This window comes from Paramormyrops kingsleyae, chromosome 13, assembly GCF_048594095.1.
Source record: "Paramormyrops kingsleyae isolate MSU_618 chromosome 13, PKINGS_0.4, whole genome shotgun sequence".
NCBI classification, from domain to species: domain Eukaryota; kingdom Metazoa; phylum Chordata; class Actinopteri; order Osteoglossiformes; family Mormyridae; genus Paramormyrops; species Paramormyrops kingsleyae.
In genome coordinates, this window is record NC_132809.1 from 16,228,233 (window position 1) to 16,253,999 (window position 25,767).

At 44.7% G+C, this 25,767-nt stretch overlaps 3 protein-coding genes across 5 annotated transcripts; all 3 read left to right on the plus strand.

Moving 5' to 3' along the window:
• Positions 1-863: 863 nt before the first annotated feature.
• hdgfl3 (HDGF like 3) lies at positions 864-11,837 on the plus strand. Its single transcript, XM_023817206.2, has 5 exons — positions 864-1,294; positions 5,209-5,285; positions 5,657-5,795; positions 6,083-6,244; positions 7,102-11,837. Exons 1-5 carry the CDS (start codon positions 1,211-1,213, stop codon positions 7,273-7,275), a joined length of 636 nt encoding a protein of 211 aa, XP_023672974.1. The 5' UTR covers positions 864-1,210; the 3' UTR covers positions 7,276-11,837.
• Positions 11,838-13,189: 1,352 nt separating this feature from the next.
• LOC111846722 (BTB/POZ domain-containing protein 1) lies at positions 13,190-17,162 on the plus strand. Of its 2 annotated transcripts, none has more exons than XM_023817204.2 (8): positions 13,190-13,749; positions 14,183-14,339; positions 14,733-14,838; positions 15,259-15,456; positions 15,785-15,977; positions 16,092-16,179; positions 16,292-16,438; positions 16,527-17,162. In XM_023817204.2, the coding sequence occupies exons 1-8, from the start codon at positions 13,358-13,360 to the stop codon at positions 16,683-16,685; spliced, it is 1,440 nt and encodes a 479-aa protein (XP_023672972.1). In that variant the 5' UTR covers positions 13,190-13,357; the 3' UTR covers positions 16,686-17,162. The 2 variants fall into 2 exon arrangements, with proteins under 2 accessions (XP_023672972.1, XP_023672973.1); XM_023817205.2 differs by having other exon boundaries at positions 13,191-13,749; positions 15,848-15,977.
• A 528-nt stretch (positions 17,163-17,690) lies between these two features.
• On the plus strand, positions 17,691-19,658 carry c13h15orf40 (chromosome 13 C15orf40 homolog). Of its 2 annotated transcripts, XM_023817208.2 has the most exons (5): positions 17,691-17,771; positions 17,888-17,955; positions 18,114-18,240; positions 18,372-18,499; positions 18,757-19,658. In XM_023817208.2, the coding sequence occupies exons 1-5, from the start codon at positions 17,747-17,749 to the stop codon at positions 18,847-18,849; spliced, it is 441 nt and encodes a 146-aa protein (XP_023672976.2). In that variant the 5' UTR covers positions 17,691-17,746; the 3' UTR covers positions 18,850-19,658. The 2 variants fall into 2 exon arrangements, with proteins under 2 accessions (XP_023672976.2, XP_023672975.2); XM_023817207.2 differs by having other exon boundaries at positions 17,708-17,955.
• Positions 19,659-25,767: the final 6,109 nt, after the last annotated feature.

The following is a 25,767-nucleotide window of genomic DNA, read 5'->3' on the forward strand; positions in this document are numbered from 1 at the left end:
AATCCCTAAATCCATGTTTCCTTTCGATCAGATGCTGACAAAACGAACCGCGCGTTCAGCTGCTGCTCAAAACAGTCGACAGTTTCTAAAAAAGCTAAGCGATGGAGATATTTAGCTCAGCGTGATATTTAAGCGTCAACTTCGAAATGATACAATGAAGCAATATAAAAAATACGGCAAATAAGCATAGAATAAAACTGAGATGTTCAAAAAGAGCGAGATTAAACAAAATGGAACGGTCCATAAACGCATGGAGATATACGGAAGCCTACGAGCGTTTTACGCAGAATTTTCTTTTGAATGATGAAATAGGCAGATATGTGCTTTTATAACACAAATGTTATTTGATCACCTCCACAGTCAGTATCTGACAGTGACACGTGACATATGATAACTTCAGGCCCTTAATAGCAGAAATTGCCGTCACCATTTACCTATAGAAGTTAGCATTACACAATGTCCTTTCTCATGCTGCACGATTCTCCTCATTGGCAAACTCATACGTGCTGTGTGACAGGAGTAAATAATGTCAAATTAATGTCCTGAAATAAACCATTCATCCTAAATTAGGCAACATAAAACCATAGCCTATAAATCAACATTTATTAACACCGATATACCGATAAATAAGATATAAATGTAGTTTTTGTGTCATCGGATTTCCCACATTTAAGATTACCTTAGTGTGAAAAATATATATTTCGTTACAAAAAAAAAAGTTTTGTAAAAAAACGGTAACTGTAAAAGTTGATTTCTGCGTGAAAATAGCAATAGCAAGAAAAAAAAGTCCCGATCGAGTGAATGTCAAATGGTAAAGGTCCCTAGCAGAAGTAGTATTCAGAAAAGAAACCATATTTCTGTGTTGGACAGCCGTGCTGCGATTCTAATGCATCAGGCGAGAGTAGGGGACCGCGTTAGCGCTCTCGCCAAGCGGTGGCCGCACATCAAAGCCTGCGAGCAGCACGTTTGCAGCTTCGGGGCGACGCCTGGATCCTGCTTTCAGAATATTTTTTTTCGAGCTGGGCAATTTTCGGGTTTGTTGAATAAGGAGCAGAATTACATTGTGGGGCCTTTTGCTTTATTATATGTTTATAGGCATATTTGGAAAGCCCCGGTCTTGCTATAAACCCTTGGTAGTCGATCATTTCCCGTTTCGTGGCTGTAAAAATACGGTAATATTTACCAAATAACGATTCGAAAAGGAGAAAAGATGGCTCGTCCCAGACCTCGGGAGTACAAAGCCGGTGATCTGGTTTTTGCGAAAATGAAAGGGTATCCACACTGGCCAGCGAGGGTAAGTATCTGACGCAGCCGAGCTCCGAAGCAGGGAGGCGGGGTTGGATGGGACAATACGACCGGCGGCTGAGCACTGGAGATGCTTGTTGTACTTGCTGCGTCCTTCTACTATTCTTTATATTTCTCAAAGGCGCTTCACGGCACAGGCCTTAAATTGCCTATATGATAGCCTAAATTCACATCCATTTTACGTGTATGCCTCGATCTACAGGCGAGTGCGTGTGTTGTGCTTTCGGAGGCATTTCTCCTGCGTTACGCAGTGGAAGTGATCGCCGTAGCGCTGTTTTTACTACCCTTTCTCCATCTTACCTATTCTAGGGGGGCGGGGAAGGGATGAGGTTGAAACATGTCGCTTGACTTTCTAAAGTTGCTCGTTCGTATTAAGAGGCCGAATCACGGCCAGCATCAATCTGTACTACCTGACTGGTAAAACCGTAAGATGAAGGCAATCGCCTGGTTTATAAGCAGTCATTTAGAGGATCTCCGGCATGCACGACGGTAATGAAGCTACCCTACTGGCTTCCTCTGATTTCCGAGGTACCCAGAGCGCCAGGATCCATATACTGTAAATCAGCACATTAGAACTTATGTCAAGGGTGCAGCCCATTTGCTGACGGTAAACAGCACGGAATAACCTTATAAATGTAACGCCCTTTATATCACTAAGCGCGCGGATGTGCACTGGCACTTGTAATAACACGCTACACGTTTTTTTCTTTTTGTAACGAAAACATTTTTTAACACCACTGCCTGACGTGTCATACTTAATCTTATTAAATTGAGTTTAAGGACAAATGGGTTGTACTTATCTCGCTAGTAAAGGTAGACGGCTTGGGGTGGGGGGCGTGGCGTGGCGTGGCGTGGCGGGGCCACATTTATATGTACTGTGCAATGTGCCAATGGATGGGGAAAAACGCTAAATTATCCGCTCTTTTTCGGTTATTCTAAAGTTATTCTAAATATTTTACAATAGATTATTTTAAGAAATGAGTTACTGGCGCGCAAAATAATATTAGCCTCAAACTTTCCTAAATTTATGAGCACAGTATTCTATTGGTTTTTAGTGTTATACAGTGCACCTACCGAAGTGACACAAGCGCTATGTCTCTCAGCTGAGGTAATCAACAGGCTAACTGAATCAATTTATGCATCTTTTCCAGTATCTAGGGTCTGGCATGACAGGATTGAAAACCACTGCAAGTCCTGGAAAAGGATGCAAATCTGAGCCGCGTCTTTTTTTCTGGTGTGCAGACTGAACAAATGGTTTTCCAGCAGATCTGTGTGTGTGTGTGCAAACAGGCAGTTCCTTAACTCCAGTTTTCTGAGGCAGTGCGACTGAAGCAGAAGATGCAATAACTTTAAACAGGATATCACTGTTGATGAAGACTGCGGTCATGGGTGATGTGTCACGACGAATTTAAATGGTGATGTCACCCTGAAATAAGACAGGAAGGAGGTCGTCATTAAACAGGGGCTCGTGCTACAGAACAGTGGCATGTGGGCATTAATCGTTGATCTCGGGGGTGACAACAGGATCGTGTGGGTGAGCAAGACATCGACGGATTTTGGACGCGGGTCACGAGCAACTCGCACCGAACTCAGCGGCCTGGATGCTCACGTGGAGCGATGTCATCTTTCTCAATATGTTTGCGTCTGTCAATATTTGGCCATGGACCAAAGATCTGCACAGCTTATAAATGGCCAATACCCAGGGCTGGAGTACTCAGCCAAGTCCACACTGATAAGGGATGCCGTTTCCTGGCAAGGCCTAAGTCCACCTACTCCATTAGACAGCTGAGGTATAAGGTGGCTGAGCTCTGGAAACCCCAATCCCAGCAGGCCATGTTGGGGCAGATGGGTGCCTCAGCATTTGAGTTCCATTATTAAATCAGCATAAACGGAATGGGTTCCTTAAGACGGACCAGTGACCCGTTAAGGTCACCTCTGACCCTTGTCGACCCACCTGTGAGGGTGGATGGGTGTTCAGCTGTCAGAGGGCAGAGTTTAGACGACGTTACTTCTCGAGACTCTGTGGGTGCAACTATGAAGTTTATCAGCCCCCTCCCCCCCCACCCCAGTAAATTCATCCTTGGCATCATGTCTCACTTTAAACTTAATTTGTGCTGTCAAATTTACATGCACTGTTTTGGTGACAGTTCACTAAATCACCTGTACGTGCACTTATTTATATATTGGACATGTAAAGCATTTTACACCAATAAAGCATAATATCATGAAATGCGAATATTGTAATATACAACAGCAGCACGATGCTCCAAGGACAGCAGGAAACTATGGTTTTGAGTATTTTCTGGTCCAGCAGGAAGAATTCTCCAGATTCTTTGTTGACAGAAGCTCTCTCGAACAAACAGGGGTCAAGGTCACAGGGGGAAAATATTAGCCTGCAATGTCTGAGGTAGGGGCGGGCAATCTTATCCACAAAGGACCTGTGTGTATGGAGGTTTTTGGGATAACCTTCAGGTCAGCTGTTCAAGCCCTGGTGTGAGGATTCTACAGCCAATCAGTCCTCTGACTAGTAATCTAATTAGGGAGCTGCAACGAAAACCCGCATACACTGCGGCCCTTTCTGGATAAGACTGGTCTAAGGAGAGACACCAGAAGAGTTGGCCATGTGTGGCACTAGCCTGTGATGACATGTGGACAGGACTGAGTACACGTTTGTTTATCCTCTGCAGAACACAGAACCTCGGAGGAGGATTAGCACACACATGAAACCCACTATTCACAGATGCTTAGCGGCCCAATATATGGTAGGATTCCCCCTGACATGGGAGTCCTCGACTAATAACCATTTTTCTGACACTTTGCCAGTGGTGTTGACAGTTTATTTCTCATTGGAATATGAAACCTTAACATATCACCCATTCCCGACACTAATTCTGCCATGACAGAGAGAGACGCTTGTCTAATTGTATGGTTTAGTAGCACAATTTAAGGACTGCCTTTAAATATTTTATGGCACCCATTAAGCTGAAAATTCAGTTTTCCAAAATGATAATGCACCGTTAAGATAGTGATGTGAATGTTTAATGGGATGCATCGCAAAGTTTACAGGAAAACCATCTGCCATCTTGGTTGCCCTCTGTTGCCAAAATGAGATAACAAAGGTAGTTTTAGGTTGCCCATGTTGGTATTTCAGTTGTGGTACAGCAGCTTATTCAGAGTCATCGTTTACCTGCGTGTAACCAATGAGCCGAAATACCAGGTCTTATTATTGTGTCGAAACATCGCAGGAAAATATGGCCTCTGCTTGGTATAAATTACAAGGGAAATTATGGCCTTGCGCTCCTTCACTGCAGAGCTAACATTCATTACAAACTGATTTCCTTTCTCCTACCTTCCTGCCATGCAGGACGCAAGTTGCCACGAGCTGAAGCTTCCACATGATGAAAGTGGTGTACAGCAAGTTTGCAAGCGGTCAGCCCATGCAGTTAGCAGGGCATCTACAGGCCAGCTGCAGGCTAAATTGTGCAGTTAGCAGGGAAGCTACAGGCCAATTCCAGCCAGCTTGTGCAGTTAGTGGGGCAGCTACAGTCCAATATCAGCCCGCTCATGCAGTTCATGGGGCAGCTCCAGGCCAGGTACCAGTTAACTCATACAGTTAGTGAGGCAGCTACAGGCCAAATTGTACAGTTAGCGGGGCAGCTACAGGACAAATTGTACAGTTGGCGGGGCAGCTATAGGCCAAATTGTGCAGTTAGCACAGCATCTACTGGCCAGCAACAGGCCAACTGTGCAGTTAGCAGGGCATCTACAGGCCACCTTATGCAGTTAGCGGGGCGGCTACAGGACAGCTGGCGCACATTGTGTCACAGAAGCCAGACATGGGTCAATGTGTGGGGAGTCACTAAAGGGCTTTCCTTCTTTTCCACCTCCGCATGTCTCCGACAGATTGATGAGCTCCCAGAAGGAGCGGTGAAGCCGCCTGCCAACAAGTACCCCATCTTCTTCTTCGGCACCCATGAAACGTAAGCTTTTGGTAGATCAGGGCCTCATGAAATATCGGCCAATGAAAGTTATCGGCCATACCCCCATCCTAGACAACAACACTCTCACTCCTAGAGTGTGTGCTGACCATGGTGGCTTTCTGAGTGCTTCTAATGGAAATACATGTGTGTATGCATGTGTGTTCAGACACATGTGAGGCAGTAAAATCAGTGCGACATGACCCATTACATAGTTCTTCATATGTGAGGCCCAAATTACGGTTTACAGCCCTGTCATCCTGTTGATGACGGAGATTGTTGATAAAGTGTGGAGTGACTAACAGATTCAGTGTGGGGCCAAGTGTTCAGAAAATGTGGTGAGTATCTCTCCAGCTCCAGCTCTCTGTCTGCAGGGCATTTCTGGGCCCCAAGGACCTTCTGCCGTACAAGGAGTACAAAGATAAGTTTGGAAAGTCTAACAAGAGGAAAGGCTTCAATGAAGGATTGTGGGAAATTGAGAACAACCCCGGAGTCAAGTTCACCGGCTACCAGGTGAGCCGTGCTCTGAGTCAGCAGGCAGTGAACAATGCTTCATACCCGAGGCGTGTCCAAACAGATGTGGTCTCCCGCAGATAAACTCATTAACTGGATTAAACATGGTTATGTATCTACAGAATCAGCAAGGATTCACAAATGAACAAAATTCTCTTAGTTGGAAGCGTTCTGTGCAGGTTTCTTGGTGCGGGGATGTGTATTATGGGTTATTCACCCAAACAAAAATCCGTGGGAGGTGCTGTCAGAGCAGCAAAATGTGACGTGGGCGTGTCTCCGGCATGTAGGCCATGCAGCCCCAGAGCTCTTCGGAGACAGAGGGCGAGGGCGGCAACGCGGCGGATGGCAGCAGCGAGGGCGAGGAGGGTGACTCTGTGGAGGAAGACGGACAAGGAAAGCAGAAGGGTGACCGGGCAGGAGCCAAGCGGAAAAAGGCCGCTTCCTCCAAGGTACAGCCTGGCATGCGCCTCCAGGGGACGACTGGCCCCACCCGCCTCCGCTCCCTCTTGCCCAGGCACTGGGGCAGTTGTTGCGACTGCTAAAACTCCCATCCAGGGGGGTTCTCGTCATCGTTCGAGCAGAGCGGCAGGATTGCCGGTGATCGTGTGTCCAGCAAAGCATTTTTAGCAGAAGCGGGGAGTTATGGGTTATGTTACTCTGTATGTTTTCCCCCTCGTTGTTCAATGCTGCGTCACTGTGGTAAATTCTCACCCATAAAAGCTTCTGTCCCTGTGCAAGCGTGGAGGAACAGGCTAACATGGATGCAGCAGGCCGTCCTTAGGTAGATATAAGCTCCTAGGTACAGAAATGTCTGAGGGGGAAAATGATCCTCCTACAGTATTTCTCTGCCCAGTTCTTGCTTAGCAACCACCGTTGCCTAGCAACTGTGGGGTCTAGCATGCCCACATTTGCCAGGGAATGATATATTAGAAGAGATCTCTGTTCGGAGCTCTGGAAGGGTGATGCCAGATCACAGCGTGATGCTACTGTACGTCGGGGGGGGGGGGGGGGGGAATTGGTCTCACAGCTAAGAAGGACCTACCCAGCATTTTTAGCTATGTGGCAACAGACATGTTGTTCTTTGTTTTTCATTCCGTTTTGGAGAATTAGGATTCTTAGTGTGCACCGGCAGTATGTTTCTTTCCTGAGTCAGATGCAATGGGACCCCCTCCCCCTATGTCAAACCAGCCTATGCATGAAAGCATTGCTGGGTGTCATGGTCTGTAAGGCATAGGAACCCAGTAGGGTCCAGAAACAGCACTGACCCCAGTCTTCGTATCACCCCCCCCCCCACCCCCACCCCCAGAAGTCATCCAAGTTGTCAAGGAAGTCTTCGGGCGAAGAGGAAGAGGAGGTGGACCAGGACGGGAAAGAGGACGGCCACAAGAGCAGCTCAGAGGGAGGAGACCCAAACAGCGACGTGCAGAGCGCTCCAGAGAGCAAGAAGGCCAGTCAAGGGGTAAACTCCCGACAAGTTTAAATCGAAAAAGAACAGGAAAAAAATATACAAATCTAAGAACATATCTGATATACGTACAGGCGAGAAAACACCACATTCGTCATGATTAAATGTCATTGCCGTCTATCAGCGAGCGAATCCTAAACCTCAGATTGCATTGTGAAGGTCCTGTAGCCTCCTGCCCCCCCACCTCGCCCCTCGTGTCTCCCCGGCTGAGCTGCCACTCTGCCCCATCTCCCATCCTGCTTCTGCTTTCACGCTGCCGAGCATCACTAGTATAAATGTGTGTCTCACCCCTGATCAGCCGGGCCCCGCCGTGCTGTGTTTGGTTAAGTGCTTTGTCTGTTGCCTACCAGATTAAACTTAGAGTTTTACTGTCCATCAATCTCCTTGGTGCCCAGCTGTATGCTTCCAGGAGGTCATTTTCACCCCCCCCCCCCCCCCCACGCTTTAACTGAGATTTGATCTTAGGTCATAATAAAACCATAGGCCACCTGACGACAGGAAACGGGACATCACTGTGGTCCCTTAGCACCACGGAGCGGCTGGGAATCAGAGGTTTACCCTGGAAAGGATGTTGCCCCCAACAAAAACTGAAAAGACAGAGTAGTGAAAGACACACCTTTAACTCCCTCTCAGTCAATGTCAGGTATCAGCCAGCTCAATATTACAATCGCCCTTTTTCATTACACTTCTCAGAGAAAAAAAACACAATTATATATATATATATATATAACAGGAAGTACCAAGGAAACCAGTTTAAATTGTTGCGTAGCAGTGGTAATTCTCAGATAGCTTGTTGTAAAGATGTTTTGTTTTGTGCGTTGTCTTGACATTTATCTAGACCGGTGGGTATTAAAGCATTTGCACGACGACTGAAATACAAAAGTAGCTCAAAGGCACTCATAGAATTACCTTTGATATTATTACACTTAAATCAGATAATTGTACACTTGATTGTTGCTGGAACAGCTGGACTTGAAGGTGAATGCTGTCTCGTTCAAAAGGGGAATTCCACTGATACCTGAGAACTTCGGTCCTGGGAAGGAATCTACTCCAGGCGCTGATCATAATTTAGTTTTTACAAATAGCTCATAGTTTGTGGGAGATTTACTTACACACAGATGTTCTGAGGGCATTCAAGCAAATAGAGGAGGTGGGTCCCACAACCCTGCTCCACAATCTGATTGGTTAGTTCTCAGAACCAATCATTTTTCCTTCTGCCCTCAGAACATTTTTGTGTAAGTAATTAATAAATAACTAACTCATCTTTAGTTGTAAATATTAGGATATGAGGCTTTGGTTTTAAAAAGGTGAACACATTTGTTGAGAGAGAAGAAAATAAATTAAAATGGTGATCTTGACACTGAGGTCATCACAGGGGAAAAGCTCACAGACAAAGTACTCTTCACAGCCTTCACAGATGAGAAAAGAAACATCGCAGTGATGGAGCGAGAGTTTCTTCGGGCCAGAAGCAAAGAGCCGGCTCTCTGTGCAAGGTGTAAATAGCCTTTGGAAAGAACATTGTGTGGTTGTTACCAGAATGAACTGGCTGTCATTTTTCGTGGAATTCCCCTTTAAGGAAGGAAGCGCGGTTAGGCATGGTGTTACTGGTGGCTACCCAGTGTTCTAACCACTAACAGACCCCCCCCCCCATACCTCTGCCCATTACAAATCAGGCCTGTCACTGACACAAGGTACAATGCTATATTGGTGTACAATATACACTTATTTCAGAATGTGTGGGTGTTTGAACACGATAAAGTGAGAGGTGTAAAAGAATAATAATACATGGGAAAAACAATTATAATGCAAGACTGTTTAATTGCTGCATTTCCATTCTTGTTTCAATTAAATAGATATTTTTTTCTTCAAAATGTATTGTTATTTTATGGATACCGATTTAGGAGAGTCTGTGCCTGGCTCTTTGTGTAGTATCACGTAAATTTTCGTTCCTAAGCCCACTGGAGATCATACCCCCATTCCGCCTTCATGTAACCAGATGAAATATTAAATTGAAAACGTAGAATAAATGTATGAAGTAATGTGCACAGTTACACAACAATTCTACATTAAGTTAAATATATATTTATATTTTGCTGTAGAATGTAGCACCAATAGTATTCTACAAAGCTATAGACAACTTCTCTGCTTTTTACAAAAAAAAACAAAAACGTGAAAACTTTCTGTATGTGTGTAAAATCAGCTAGGTTTCTTAGGGTTTATAATGGCATGCGAGACCGTCACCACGCACACGCACGCACACACACACACGTGCACACACACGCACACACACACACAGGGTTGCCGACCGACACATAAACACTTATGACTTCAATCAGGCCAGGCAGATTGTCACATTCAGCAGATACCACTGGAATTCTTTAATGACCCTTCCGGATCTCAGGCGGGGGGGGGGGGGGGGGGGCTGGCCCACGTGTCTCATTCACGAGTGGCCACTAGGGCTGGGCGATATCTACAAATATAATATATGATATTTCAATTTAAAAATATCGATATATATGATAATAGAGTAAAAGACCCCCCGCCCCCTGCAACCACAGAAGCATCCATGGTCAGTAGTTGCTATTGATCAATAGTCACAGCTCTACAATAATTTAAGTTACTTTTTTACATGCAGACCGAACATGCAAATCTGTTAGGTCGTAATTTTGGTTCCTCGACAATAAAACTTTCCAAGTGGGGTTTGGAGGTCCCCCACAATGAAATTTGCTGAACTGGGGGGTATAAAATGTGTATGGAAAATATGGGACAAAAATAGATCAATGGGACATGGTATTTTATTTTTCAGTACTGGACAGTCTGCACATCACAACAGTTAATAGCCTAGTTCATCTAATCATTGTCCTGATTTGGCTGTATCCTGTGAAAGCCACTCCCTCCCTTAAATGAAAGGAGCCGCAAATCAGGAATTCGTAGCTCGTTTATCAGGGCTGTTGGCAATTTCCTTATACTGAAGGGGAATTTACAGTGGTAAGCACTTGCCAAGTTTGACCATTCACACAAGTTGGGAAGCTTGAGCTTCCCACGGAGAAGGTGCACTGAGACAGCTCAGATTCTGCCTGCTGACTAGAAGAAGGAAGTTGATGATGTGACAAAGTTGAACACACTATTACAGCGATGGGCAATGCTTCTGAAATGCTGTGCTACAATAGCCATGCTTCGGAAACATAGGCTAGGAAGCTGAATGAAAGCCTTCGGTTGTCTTGCTTTGTGTGTAGCTTAAACCCATTTCTCTGACTAAGATGATAATCGGCAGTTAGTCACTGTCAGATATCGACACCTGGTTACTTGTCTGATAGCGTCAAATACCGACAGTATCATCATATTGCCCAGTCCTAGTGCCAACGCCTTCAGTTATGTCGCTTGTTCATTCATCTCCGCCACGGCGCCTCCTTCTGGTCCAGCTGTAGGACCCATGGGAGTGCAGTGGAATAGGTGACAGTTGTGATGGCCCGGGATAAAGAATTAGTGGAAGTGATTGAGCGAAAGCTCTTCAGTGCTGAACGGTGTTATGAAAAGCTACCTTAGCCATTCATTAAGTTCTTATTCAGAATGTGATCGTAATAAACATAATGAACCCCTTTATTAAACAGGAATTTTTCCTCCCCAATTCTGCTTTGTGGCATTTTTACACAACAAATAAAACAGTTTTGATTGTATTAATCTGCATTTATGCTCCAGCAGCTGATTGGGAATAATTTGCTCCATCTCCCTGCACCCAGACGGGGGTGTTATGGGGGAACGTTTCTTCCAGGATGTAACTCGCCTTCCCCGGAAGAGTCGCCAGATTAATACAACTCTAAACGGATAAACTTTTGATTGTTGGAAGGCTTTCCAAAAAATTAAAATACAACAGCTCTTGAATCTTTACCTGTAACAAATTTTTTTAAAAGTTGTAAATTTTTGTAAAAGTTGTCTATACATTTGGCTTTTATATCTTATGTTCTACACGTTTTTACTGAGCAAGTAAAATCCTAGTATGCTATAAGTGCTTTCTTTCTTATTCAGTTCATATTCAAAATCTCTCAGCCAGTGGGTCACAGTTGGCAACCCTGAACACACCATAGGGGTCACAGTTATACAAATTCCATGACTACTGAACACATCATGTGACCATTGTACAGATCATATGACATAATAATCCACTGTGCTTTTTTAAAAAAAGGATCCCAGCCCCCTGATGTATATTCATATTGTAAATGTACCATTGGGTTTCAGGACAGTGCAGATCTCATTGGTCAGTCCTGCGTAAGACCGCCCCTTAGATAGGCCCCATCCCTCCATGGCCACCCTTATTTAGAAAGGTAAAACATTCCTTCACCACAGTAAAATTGCCTTTTGCATTTTAGTTTCTAAAACAAAAACATTTATTTTTCTGATGCTGGTAAACATGCTGTGGGGAAATACAAAAAACTCATTAACTCTTGAGTTTGATTGCATTTTAATCTTTGTTATGCTTGTAATTGGAATGTTTTACATTTTCAAAGTTTGTAGTCAAATGTCAAATGTTTTTGCTGTTTATGGAGATAAATTTTGCAAAATAAAATCATTGGAATGCAGACGGTGTGGTGAGCCAGTCCTGTTTGGGAGGAGGGAAGAATAGAAAATATGTATCATCTGGACTACAGCGTGTTCCTGAAGAAGCATCACTGTAAACCATGAAGTGACTTTGCAGAATGCCATGCCACTAGATGGGACTGCGGTAAAAGGAGCCAGCCTTTGTTCACGTGAAATGTGATTCCACTGAAGTTTCTGAATGACTGGGCTGCAGGACGCTAACACCAAGGATTACATGTTGTTTTGAATGACTCACTCGGAATGTTTTCACACTTTGACAGACTGTGTTGACTGTTTACTGGATGTTATGCGTGGGTAAGATAACTGGGCTCCTTGCATAGGATTGCATTTGTCATACCCAGTCCTCCCAGTAGAAGAGCATAACTTTGCTTTTAGCTAGCAGTCCCCCAGGATAAAAGCTTACTGTAAATCTCAGCCCACCGGTGTCAGGTCTTGTGAAACAAATCTAGCTTAAACTCATATTCATGAACCCTTGTCACATTCCTCCAGTACTGGTTTAAAAGCAGCTGCATTGAGGTCACAGTTTTGAACATGTAAAATGTTAATATCATTCCTTGTGACGCACGTCAGAGCCCACTCCCCCTTCAGTCTTTGGCCTTGCAAGGCAGTCACTCTACCGTTCCCGACATTATTCCGACAAAAACGCAACACAGAGATAATCCAGGGGGCTTCGCTGCATATTTCCCTCTGAACTCTTGCAAAATTGTAATAGCAAAATGAACTTAACTGACCTTAAGACATGTTGTAAATTTTGCAGTGAGCCACACTGCTCTGGCGGATTTTTACGCACCGGCTTCTGACGCAAACAATGCAGATTATTTAAGCGTGACTGACGTCTCTCACCGGAGCGCGCTACTGCTGGTTGCTGCCCCGCGTGCATGACATTCCCTCCACATGCCACTGGAAGCATTAACTGGAAATTTCTATTCTTGCCGCCGCCGCTTTCCATAAATTAAGTAATAACATGAAACTATCCCACAGAAACTAAGGTTACTTTAGAAATGCATTATGTAAGCGCACCTGATGTACCACTAATGATTAAAAAAAATATATCAAGATGATTTTCGTGAGCTACATATAAAATGCCCAAATCATAAAGAAAATGTTAACACGTCATAACACGTCGGCTTATTTTATCCTAAAATAAAGATACTAAGATAACGCTCGAATTAAGATGTACCGCCGCCACATAAATACATGAACACATAAGCTAAATAATTTCGCGAGGCTGATAAATTATGGAAAGTTGGAGTCTATGAGCCGTGCACATATGCGCGCTACCGCGACGGGGGCCATCTTCTTCAGAAGGGGGCGGGAGCGCGCAACATCGGAAGTGCTTCTTGCGCGACGTCATGCCGACATCAATAGTAAACAGAAAGCGCAGCAGCGGGGACGCGAGACGTCCGCGCCGAGGATGATCGAGGGTTGCGGCCGTTCCTCCGTGTGCGCGCCTGCTGTCACGATCCGCCAAGGGAGCTGAACTGCATCTGAAGTGGACGTAATGGCGACGGGCGGCGGTACGGCTAATAACGCCGGGGGAGAAGCGTCCAACCTCTCGCGTTCCACGGGTGGGAGAGGTGCGGCCGCCGCGGTCACAGCCGCGCCGCTTTGTCCCCCGGTAATGGGCCTGCACCGAGAGCCCATGTACAACTGGCAGGCCACCAAGAGCTCAGTGAAGGAGCGCTTCGCGTTCCTCTTTAACAACGAGCTGCTGAGCGACGTGAGGTTTGTCGTGGGCAAAGGCCGGCTGGCCCAGCGCATCCCGGCGCACAAATTCGTGCTGGCAGCTGGAAGTGCCGTCTTTGACGCCATGTTCAACGGGGGTATGGCCACCACGTCTGCGGAGATCGAGCTTCCAGACGTGGAGCCAGCGGCGTTCCTCGCTTTGCTCAGGTGGGTCGGGATGAACAGTGTGTCGCGGGTACCGTGGATATTCAGGAGGCAAACTAACTACCAGCAAAGTCTGGATCGCTGACAAAGGGACTCGCATCGATCCGCGTATGCAGTGAGCCTTGGCCGAGACGACATCAGCTATTCTGCATTTGAAATAAATGGTTTAAGTTCGTCGGGTGGTTTGTGCGTGGACTGCATACAAAATGTAAATGTTCACAAATTATCTATATTCCCAGTATCTTGTATCTGTAGTTTCACACTTTAAAGAGCAATCAGTATAAACTACGTGAATGGTTAAAAAGGTACAGTGCTGTTAATACGAGGAGTTTTTTTGTTGCCAAGCGGAGGTACATGCTGTTCGTACCAGCCGAGGTGCGATCACCCTACCTGTGTGCTTCGGGACTTGTCATTCACGCTGTCCGCTCGCTTTAAGGTTTCTCTACTCGGATGAAGCGCACATCGGTCCGGAAATGGTGATGACCACCCTGTACACCGCGAAAAAGTACGCGGTGCCGGCCCTGGAGGCGCACTGCGTGGACTTCCTTACCAAGCACCTGCGCGCGGACAACGCCTTTCTGCTGCTGACACAGGTGCGCGAGGCGCCGTGTCCTCGCGGGGCGACACTTGTATGCTTGTATCACCTGAGACTGCAGGGAATTTGAAACACGCATACGTTTTGTATTTATTCCTAGTAATATACACATAAGAAAAGTAATAATTTATTAGCACCCTTCTTGAGGAAACTGTCTTTTTGCAAATCATGTCTTGCTCTTTCAGATGAGTAAGATAGAGGGTCACAGTGTAGGATCATCCAGTGCCTCAAACCCACTGAGCCACACACCAAGCTGTTTTGTGATACACACACAAAAAAACCACAACTGCTTACCATGTCTTTTATGCTGTGTAATCCTGTAATAATTACAATACAGTTTTTTAGTATTGACTTCTCTGTGTTTGATAATGTGTGCCGCCTTGTTCCGCAGGCCAGACTATTTGATGAGCCCCAATTGGCCAGTCTGTGTCTGGACACCATTGATAAAAGCACAGCTGATGCCCTCAATGCCGACTGCTTCACTGACATCGACTTGGGTATGAGTGTCTTTATGCTGCGTCTCGGTGATTCTGTGCCGTCTGTGTGTGTATTTCATGCGAAGCAGCATGTTCATGCACTGAATTCTACAGCATGAAACTGCTGTGACTCCTTGTGACTGATACATTATTCATTGTGCTGGAAGTAATCCTGACTTCAAAGGAACAATGAAAACTATTTTGTGCATCATATATTAAACATTCTGTGGCTAATGATAGATAATTAAATACATGCTATATAAACAATTTTGCTATAGGTCAGGTGATTTACCGAAGAAAAAAATGGATAAATGTTATTAGCGCGTTATTTTGGGTTAGTTGTAGCCCAGGACTGTTTCTTTAGGCTGTGAGAAATCCCAGTGTGGTGACGTTTTTGCCGTTTGGTACGCTTTGTGCCTGCTCTGGCTCCCTGGGCCGCAGACACGCTGTGCGCCGTGCTGGAGAGGGACACGCTGGGCATTCGGGAGAGCCGGCTCTTCGGCGCCGTGGTGCGCTGGGCAGATGCCGAATGCCACAGGCAGCAGCTTCCACTAACTCCAGAGAACAAACAGAAAGTTCTGGGGAAAGCAATGTCGCTCATACGCTTCCCACTGATGACTGTGGAGGAGTTTGCGGCAGGTAAACGCTTGCTGAGGGAGACGTGATTGTTTTACCAATATAGAAGTACTTCAACGTTGCATTTTACTCGCCGATAAAGCATTTTGTTCATTAACAGTACCACTTGTACTCATTGTTTCTGTACCTTGCAGTTGTCTTTAAAAAAGCTTGTATAAAGTGTAATATAGCATTTTTTAAATGCCAATTGTTTTAAATTGTACCTTTTAAGTTGTGCTAAAAGATGAATGACTAAACTGTTTTCATGTCTGAATTATGAAGTTTGTCTATTTTTATTTCCGAACAATGAAAGATTAATGGTGCCAGTCTGATATTCTTTCTTGTGCAACAGGGCCTGCCCAGTCTGGAATATTGTTTGATCGGGAGGTGGTAAATCTGTTTTTACACTTTACAGTAAACCCCAAACCCCGCGTTGACTACATTGACAGGCCAAGGTGTTGTCTCAGGGGACAGGAACGCAGCATTTGTAGGTTTCAGCAGGTAGAGAGTCGATGGGGGTACAGCGGAACCAGTGACAGAATTAGGTAAGGTCATGTTCATGTCGGCTGCTCTCGTCTCACTTTCTGCATTGAGTGCCTGGGTATCAGGTGCTGAGATTGAACTCTTGTCGTCCCCCTTTTTCCTCTTGTCCACTACAGGTTCAATGTAAATAGACGTATATCAATAGTGGGGTTTGGACTTTATGGTTCTATTCACGGACCAACGGACTATCAGGTCAATATTCAGGTATGTTGTGCTGCCCATGCCTTTATGTATCTGGACACTTTATTTGGCTTCTGACAGTTACAGTGACTTTATTTCCGTATTTTGTTGTATGTAATGTAATGACTCCTTTTAGATAATTGAGACTGACAAAGGCCAGATGATTGGGCAGAATGACACAGGATTCAGTTGCGATGGCACAGCAAACACGTTCAGGGTGATGTTCAGGGAGCCCATCGAGATCCTACCCAACGTGAGCTACACTGCTTGTGCTACTCTGAAGGTGTGTTGTGGTTCGAAGCAACTGTTAAATCCATGAATACCATTCCTAGATTGAGATGGTCAAGCACTATGGTGTTGCTTTTCCACAGGGTCCAGATTCTCACTATGGCACAAAGGGGTTAAAGAAGGTGGTTCAGGAAACATCACCGGGGACCAAGACAACATTTTTCTTCTTCAGTTCCCCAGGGAATAATAATGGTACATCAGTGGAGGATGGGCAAATACCTGAAATTATTTTCTATACCTAAAGCCCTGGGCTTTGCCGTCCTGAGTGTTAAGATGGAATGCTAGTAATGCGACACGGAAGACGACTGCTCGCCGTTGGATGTTGCCAAGGAGATTTGACATTGACACTACATCGATTTTGGATTTCACAGTGTGTTGGCGTTCACTCCATGAATGTGACTTAAGATGGTGTTCGCCAGATGCTGATAGAGCTGCATTTCAGAATGCTATACATACGACAAACACAAGCAACTGTTAGCTAGTATGTAAATAGCATAAAAGGTTCAGTGATGTTTGGGGTTCGGTTGTCACTGTACCGGTGCTTGTTCTCCCATCGTTTGGTATCAGCTGTGTAATTTACAGCAATTACGAGAGAGTCCGGCACCTTGTTGAGCGGTCTCTCATTTTACATTGATACCTGGAATGCAGCCTCCCGAACCAGGCTGCAGTTTACTTTGTATCTTATTGCATAGGCAAATATATGTGCATCAAGAAAATTATATGTGCACTTAAATCTTTAAGTTCTATATCTTAATTAACAGAGAAGAAAGCACTCCTAAATATACATACAATCCCGGTCAGCGTGGCGAGGACCTTCAGAATATGTTTAAATAACCCCATGCACTCCCAAATGCATCGACGTTGTAATACAAAAAGAAACTCATTCTGGACGCATTTTTATTTCCTCCAACTATTATAATTCATAGGGCCAGTATTTCGGTCCGAATCTTAAAGGTGCACTTGCCCGTTGAAGAAAAAAAAATCTTGTTGTTGATGCACTGTTCTTTCTAAAATGAAAATACAAATATAGACGTCGACAAAATAAGCTCTACACCTTTTTCAGGAATTTCGATTGTTAGATATATGTATGGATTATTTTTAAAACAAAAATGTTCTTGTTTTACCTGCTTTGATTATTGTGAACGACTTTTACTCGGGGTACTTGGCGAGTTACCATTAAAATCACGTGACTAAAATTAGCCCCCCCCCTTAATGGCTGTTCGCGCATGCGCAATGGCAGTCCGGAAGTAGTAATCACTGTAAAATGTCTGCCGTTAGTAGGAGACTATGCTGGGCTATATAAATGTGTATAAAATACTCGTTTTCAGGTATTTGGCGCCACGTTTTCTATCACAACAGTCACCTCCAAGTGGAACTTTACATATAATCTCGTTCTCGTCGTTTTACCGGAGTGTCCTACCTTATCGGTGGCTATCGAAATCAGGTTCCATTTGCAGTCTCCCGGGAAAGCGTATAATCAGAAAGTGCTCAATGCCTAAAAAAAACAAAACGGTGAGGATTCGTGCATCACACGTACTTCCATGTTGCACATCAGTACCATAGCTACATCTATATTGTACTGCACTGCAAAGTGCTACGCATGTAACCTTTAGGCGTAATCTTGAATCTGCATTCAAGTACAGATTTAACAAATCTGATTTTTATTGAAGAGTGTACAGAAAAAAGGTGCGGCAGAGGATGCGGAGTCCCCATTGGGCCCCGTTGTACGTGACAAAAGTGGACTCGTCTGTATTGCTATACATGCAAAGCCTGGGTCAAAACAGAATGCTATCACAGGCAAGTTAACTGTTACCCGGCGCTCTAACATGCAGGTGTCTGAACTTTTTTTAAACGTCTTCAATGGATGCATGTAAAATATCACAGTCATTCATTAAGCTGGTTCAGTTATTTGTGTTTGTGATTGTCAGCTGTGTCCGAGCGGACCGTGGACGTCTGTATAGCTGCAGCTCCGTCCGACGGCGAAGCGAACGCAGAGCTGGTCCGGTATCTCTCCAAGGTGCTGGAGCTGAGGCGAAGCGATGTCGTTTTAGACAAGGTTTGTATTTTGGTCGGATAGCTTTTCAGAACCGCATTTCCTACAAAATCCGTGTAGTTCGAATTTTGCCTCCACATTAAAATACACAGTTTTGCAAAAATTGTTTGGAATGAAAAAAAATACCCTCAGCTACGAGGGTGTTCTCTGAAGTTCACGTTAGGTCTTGGGTGATAATTATAGCCAACAATGATAATGTATTATAGAGTGGATGTAATTTCCCTGGTTTTACTTGATCAGTTTTATCTTTTTTAAACTAGGGGTGTAGATCCCGGGAGAAAATAGTTAAGATTTCAGGCTCCATGAGCCCAGAAGACGTTCTGCAGAAACTTAAAACAGAAGCTGCCTCATAGGCGACTGGAAAGCTAGGAAGAGTGATCATGGCACCAGAGAGTCTCCCTGTGGGGAAGACGAAAAGGCATCAGAACAGCACGGCAGGGTACCCAGACTGCGTGAATCATGTGACGTCCCGCTGTTTCCAGCACCAACAGTAAATTCCTGGGCTTTGGTGACATTTGTCAGGCAATCTGGCATCACTTGTACTTTCTTTCTTTAATACATAACTGCAATAAGATATACTAATGAATTGTTTATAAAGAGTGACACGTGAATGGTGATTGAGGTAAAATCCAGTTGCCCTTTGTCGAAATGAATTCTTTTAATATAACAAATTTTCCAATTGTTTCTACCAGGGTAAGAAAGTTGTCTGTACCAGTAACAGACAAAAAGCATGGATCCTGCAGAACCTGCTTTATAGATGTGTGTGCAGTGTATGTTAACATTCTCTCCATTCGTTTCCTGCCGTGAGCTTACAATTAAAATATCTAGATGTTAATTGTTATTTTATCTTCATACACAAAGGGGAGCTAGTGAGTCGGTGTTTAGCTTTAGAGACCGTAATGCTGTCATTGCTGGCTCCTTTTAGGTTACTTAATGATTATGGAAGGTGTTCAGTAGCTGGAATGAGAAAATGCACAGATTGCCACTGGCGAACAGAGCTGCTCGCTGAATATGATAAAGAACAAACAGTAACAAGTAAGAAAGAACACAAAAATAACATCTGAGTAATGTGATCTTTAATTTTCAGCAGTATTTCAAATATCAAATGACTAATCTTTCAATTTTTGTGAAATCCCTTGTATAAAAATAAGAATTACCCTCACACGACTGTCTTTAAATCCTTCTCTGAGTGAATCTCGCTTCATGTAATAAGGTAGACAACTCACCTATTGTCCCTTCATTCTCCACTGAAGATTTCTGATGGCATGTTTGAGTCCCTTTCTTACTGAGGAGCATGACAGAGTGACAGGAAGCTTCTTCTGTAGTACAGATTCATCAGCACCCAAGGGATTTAGTCAGGCTTACATTGGTGCTTGTTACAGCCCAAAAAGACCAGTTACAAATTGACTTTGATATGCACAGGCTATAGGTCAAAACAGAAGCAGTACTGATGTTACCACACTTCAGGTTGCTGAGGATCTTAGTCAGCTGGTTTGGCCAAACAAAGCTGTTTCAGTCCTGGATTGACTGTCTGTAGCCCAGGGGTCGGCAATCTTATCTGCAAAGGGCCGGTGTGCGTGCAGGTTTTTGGGATAACCTGTAGGTCAGCTGTTCAAAACCAGGTGTGAGGACTCTTCAGCCAATCAGTCCTCTAATTAGTAATCTAATTAGGGCGTTGCAGTGAAACCTGCATACACAGCAGCCCTTTGCAGATAAGATTGCCCATCGTTGCTTTAGCCCAGGGTTTCTCAACCCGGTCCTCGGGGACCACCAGACGGTCCATGTTTTTGCTCTCTCCCAATTCCCTGCCAATTGGGAGAGAGCAAAAATGTGGACCGTCTGGTGGTCCCTGAGGACTGGGTTGAGAAACCTTGCTTTAGCCCATTGTTCAGCTTCATTCATCCACTTTCCAGTTTATCCTGGTCAGTCATGAGTCAAGTTTCCATCATTTTAGAGTACCACCCCGAACTTCTTAGCTGCTGTGTAATCAAGTGTCGTCTCATGGTAGCGACGCACAGATGAGGCGTGTAACACCAACATCTCCTCTTATAGGCTCTTCAGGCTTCTCCACGGCCTTTTCATGAATCCGTTCACCTCATTGCCGGTCGTCCTCTTTCTCTTTTACCCTTTGCAAGCATTCTAGTCTTTCCCAGCTAGGTCTTCTCATAAGAAAAATAAGCTAAAGAATAAACCATTCCTTTGTAGCAGAGGTGGATAATTCAAGGTCCAGAAAGTAATCCAGACCAAGATCTTGTTTCAACCAACTAGTTGAGCATAAAAAGTCACAGAGTACTTAGCTAGTTGGTTGAAACAAAATCTGAATTGTCCACCTCTGTTTTCCAGACAGAAAAGGTTTTAAGATGAATTGCTACTACGGGCCTTCTACAAAAATATCTCCTGAAGTCTATTTAATTCCTCTGGAATTTGAAATTACATTTATTTTAGCAAAGCTCTCCCCTCCCCTCATGAACATCCCTTGCAAAGTTAACTGAATTTAACACAAGTTCAAATCCTGTGGCAGCCTTCAAAGCTCCGTTCCGAAGGGTCCGATTGAGAGATGTGGCAGGTTTGTGCCTGGATGCCAACGATTAGCTGCCTGTGGGATTATAGCACGGCAGTGGCAGCGGAGGGGAGGCGGCAGCGGAGGGGGGCAGCTGGGTAAGTTGCTCCCGCTCAGCTCGGGCCTCTAAAACCTGCCCACGTGTCGGGCTGTGCATCGTAACCCCAGGACAGCCAGCGGGGCTCTCCCTTGGGCTGAAGAGGGCCAAGCGCATGTCGGCCTCTCCCATAGTACTTCAGAACAGTTAGTTCACTTGATGCAATACTACTGTAATACTTGAATTATGGTTAAAAATGCTGGAGCACCTACTGTAACTTCAGTGATTTTGGAGGCGGGCTTGCACATAAAAAATGCACATAATTACAGCTTGGACTGATTAGGCTGGCGTGTAGGATAAGATGCTGCATCACAGCAGGGCTCCTGATTTCACCCACCGCCCCCCCCCCCCCCCCTTGGTGGAGGGGGGTAGATGTATTGGCCTGAATTAGCTGGTTAACAGTTAAGGACTGGGGATTAGACGATCCGTAATCAGTCACAGCTGAGAGAAAACATGGTCAGGCACAGGCTAGAGCATCCAAGGAGAGAGTTCCTGCTAAATGACAGGAGGGCCTCCTGACAGCCTGCTCTTCATGCTGTTCTTTGCCCATCTCCACCAGAAATCAGGGCACCCCCGGCATCCGCCCCCTCGCAGTCTCAGTCTGGGCAGGGATGGGGCTCCTATTACACAGCTGCATCTGGCTACTCTAAGTCACCATTAAACAGAGGTGGGCAATTATATGGCAGCAAAAACTCTCTCAGCTGGTTGGTTTAAACAAGATCTTGGTCTGGTCCTTTAATTTCTGAACCTGAACTATCCACCTCTGCCCTTAAAATATGCTGTGTGGGTAACTTAGCTGTCCTGAATGTGTGGCTGTGTGTGTGTGGGTATGGACCGGAACTGGTCCAGCGAGGGCTGCCTTTTCTCTTTTGATAATATATGATTGGCACACAGTCACACTTGGAAGGAACCACAAGTATATGACACATAGATTAGCTGATTTATAAAACTTCCCCAGACTCTGCTGGTTTTTAATCACCACCAAGACACGAAAAACCTGGAATAACCTGCACCTCACTGACCCTTGCAGAAAATCAGTCACTGTTATGAAATTACATTTGATATTTTAATGGCAACCTAGAAGAATTTGCTGCTATGTAATTCAGTAATGACCCTCACAGCACGGATTTGGCCAGCAGAGCGTCATGCACGTTGAAATGAATCCTGGGCTTTGGTATTTCTGCAGGCATCTGGTGGCTCTCAGGCTGAGAACAGCTCAGATTTTTACATTTTAGGGATGTACCTGCCACACCCATGAGAACACAACGCAGCCTGAAATTCTCTGGTCACACTGAACTGTACACATGGGTTTTCATTTGGGTCTAAACCATAAAACAGAGGGTCTGGACCTCACAGTAAAAGGGTGGAACTCATGAGATCCATCGGCGATCCCAATCAGCCATAATGTCACAATACAACACGGCAAACATCAGCTTCCAAGCCAAAGTGCCCTGGCTGATTCAGGGAACATGCCCAGCATCACTCACATCACTCTTGCCTACAATCTTCAAAGGATCCGTCATCACACACACAGCCAAAACACCGCTGCACAGAGACAAAATTCAGACACTCAGACCAAACTATGCCTCTATTAGCACTTTCAGCAAGAAACATTCTAAACACACAGCCTACTCTCCGTTGGAATGCCGTCACCTTCTGCAAGTAAAAATAGATGGGAATGGTGGGAAAGAGGAGAAACAAAGCTCTTCCCAAAAGTCCTGGGAATAACAGCGCGTGGAAATCCAGGGAGCGCTAAGCATTCCATGGAATGGGCTGAACTGCCTACACCACCCATGAGCTCCATCCATCCATCCATCCATCTTCTGTAACCACTTGTCCTATTCAGGGTCGGGGGGCACATGGACCAGGATTTGAGAGATAATGTCATCCACAAAAGGCAGGAGCTAAAATCAAGGTTAGGATTTTGAAGGGAAGGTATTTTTACAGCATCACCAGTGTCTGCAATCCCAGACCTACTTTCCTGCAGACTCCCTGTCCAGAAACACTGCATGTCATTTGAATAGGGCACTAATCCCTGATTATCTAACACTTGGACGGAAATATTTTCACACTGACTTACCTGTGGCTTTGACTGTGCTGCCCTGGGCTGCTTTATATTCGCACGAGTGTCTTACAGAGCACACGCCCAGCCTGGTCACATGACAACCACAGGGCAAGTACATGACCTCTAATTCACAGTCTCTCTCACACAGACATGAACCCCCATGCCTGGATTCTGCACAAAAATGGCATCAATGCAGAGCATCTGTCTGGTGTCACACACCATTATGCAGTACACAGTGCTACAGTATAGCAAGTATTACACAGCTCATTAGCTTAGCACGTTTAGCATCTCTCGCACCATTACCCATGTCTTCCGTCGACACAGTGTCATCCTAGATCTTCTGGGATTTCTAAAAAGGCAAAAAACTACAAAACTAGGACCTCTGTAAGCATGGATGAACATCACAAAGAAATGCAACCCGGCGACTTTTCAACCTGCAGGGGGATAAAATTTATGCATGCAGGATGTTAAGGGCAGTCAGAGAGGGAGGAGCTTAAATGGCCCAGCTAGATTAACAAAGTGCAGGTGCTTTCAGGGGGACACGCCACGTGTCGGTCATGGCCAATCAGCAGCAACCCTCCAGCATGACCCCAGACCCCCAACAGTGGAAGCTAACGGTGTTTCTCACGGCAACAAAGAGTTAAAGAGGAAAGCTGGAGGGAGAGGAAAATAGAGAGTTTATATTAGGAATCTGCGGCAATAAATGACCCATTATAATCTTACTTGGAGCAAAGTGTAATTACACCATTTTATTTTCATTATATCAAGTAAAAATTTTAACTAACATGCAAAAATGACAAAAAAATAATTGAATCCAACTGTGAATTCATTAGAGGTAAACCACCCAAACAGAGACTATGTCACAACAGAAAGTAATAACCATGTTTCAACAAAAGTGAAGATTTCTGGTGTTATATTCAAGCCTGTCATAATATCTCCTGTTTCAATGTATTGTCATGCTACAGAATGATGTCTTCCTAAATCTTTACTAAGAAGTAGTATTTTGAATGTTACACACAAAACAGGGAATTTTAGTGGTCTAGAAAATAGATGTATCTGGGACAGTAACATAACACAAGAGAGATTACGGAGAATCATCAATTAAATTAAATGCCAGTCAGATTGATACAGTTAAAGTTCGTTTTGCATGTAAATGTTTCCATGGTAACGGGACCCAGGAGGAGTCAGATTTCTCAGTGCAGCAGCGTCCTAAATGCTTTGTTCTTCATGACATATTAATTGCAGTGGCCCACTCCACTGTCTAACTCCTGGCACACTGCTGCTGCATGGCAAGGCGGGGGGGGGCAGGAACCTTTCTCCGGAGAGTGACAGAGCCCCTGAAACCACAGGCCCTGAAAAGTGCACTAACTGGGGGAAAACATTTTAAAACACGTAAGTGTCAAGGACTACTACTGAAGGCCCTTGGATTCAAATACATGGCTTTTGCTCCCTTATCCTCATACGAGAGTTAAAGGCATCAGACATCCTAGCTGTAAGATTCCTTAAATCACATAAGGTGAGTTCTAGGGAAATTTTGCAAATGAAAGATGTGTCCAAAATTATTTGACTTATTTTAAATAGGGGTATGTTTGGTGTGTGGCCATGCAGTGGGTTGAACTCACCCAGAATGCACCCTGCCTTAGGCTCCACCCTTCCTGAACATAAAAGCCTACAGGAACACCATGGGGAAAAAGTACCAAAATGCAGCTTGACATCCTTTACGATGAGAAGGAGAAACAATGTCCAAGCTGTAGGTAAAGGACCGTGTTTGTGGGTGAAGGAAATTTGTGAGCGCTGAGTGTATTTACCTGCTTGGCACTTTTCACTCAGCTTATTTATCTGGATGAACTTATTAAATTTTCTCCACATTTACACAGCTGCACAGTTAAGCTGCTTATTCAAGGGTGCAAGAGCAAGCCCCACCCCCACAGGACCTTCTGGTCACGTGATCAGCCAGCTGTCTACTTCTCTTTAAATCTTAAAGCATCTCATTGAAGCTGTTCTCTTGCAATGTACTGATATAAATCCAGTCTATTGTATAATAGCTAAATAAGAATCTCAGTTAACCCTTCCCCGGAGGCTCCATCCCTTCTCACCTCACATAGCTGCTGCATCGGATATCTGGTCTTCCTCATTTCTCCTCTTTTCAGAGCACTTGGGTACAGAGCTAGAAAACACCGCCATAAGCACGTTCAGCCATCATGTGACCATGTGCAGAATAATGCACTCCTGGAGGTCACCTGATCATTCTTTCTGGCCTCCAGGACACTGTCTGTCTTGCCTTCAATGCTCCAGTGACTGCGGCGATGCAGGGTGCGCCCCGCGCCCCCGACCCTGTTTAGCTAGCATATTAACATCTTCCATATTACATGAAAATTCTGACGGACAGAGACAATCGCAAGCCAATCTGACATGCAGAGTTCACATGCATTTACCACAAGTTATTTCACCTGAAAGATGTTCTAAGTGGATAAATCCTATGACATCACCATGTTAGCATTACTTTAAAATGGATTTCATCTTTAGACAATAAAAGCACAACTCAAAAG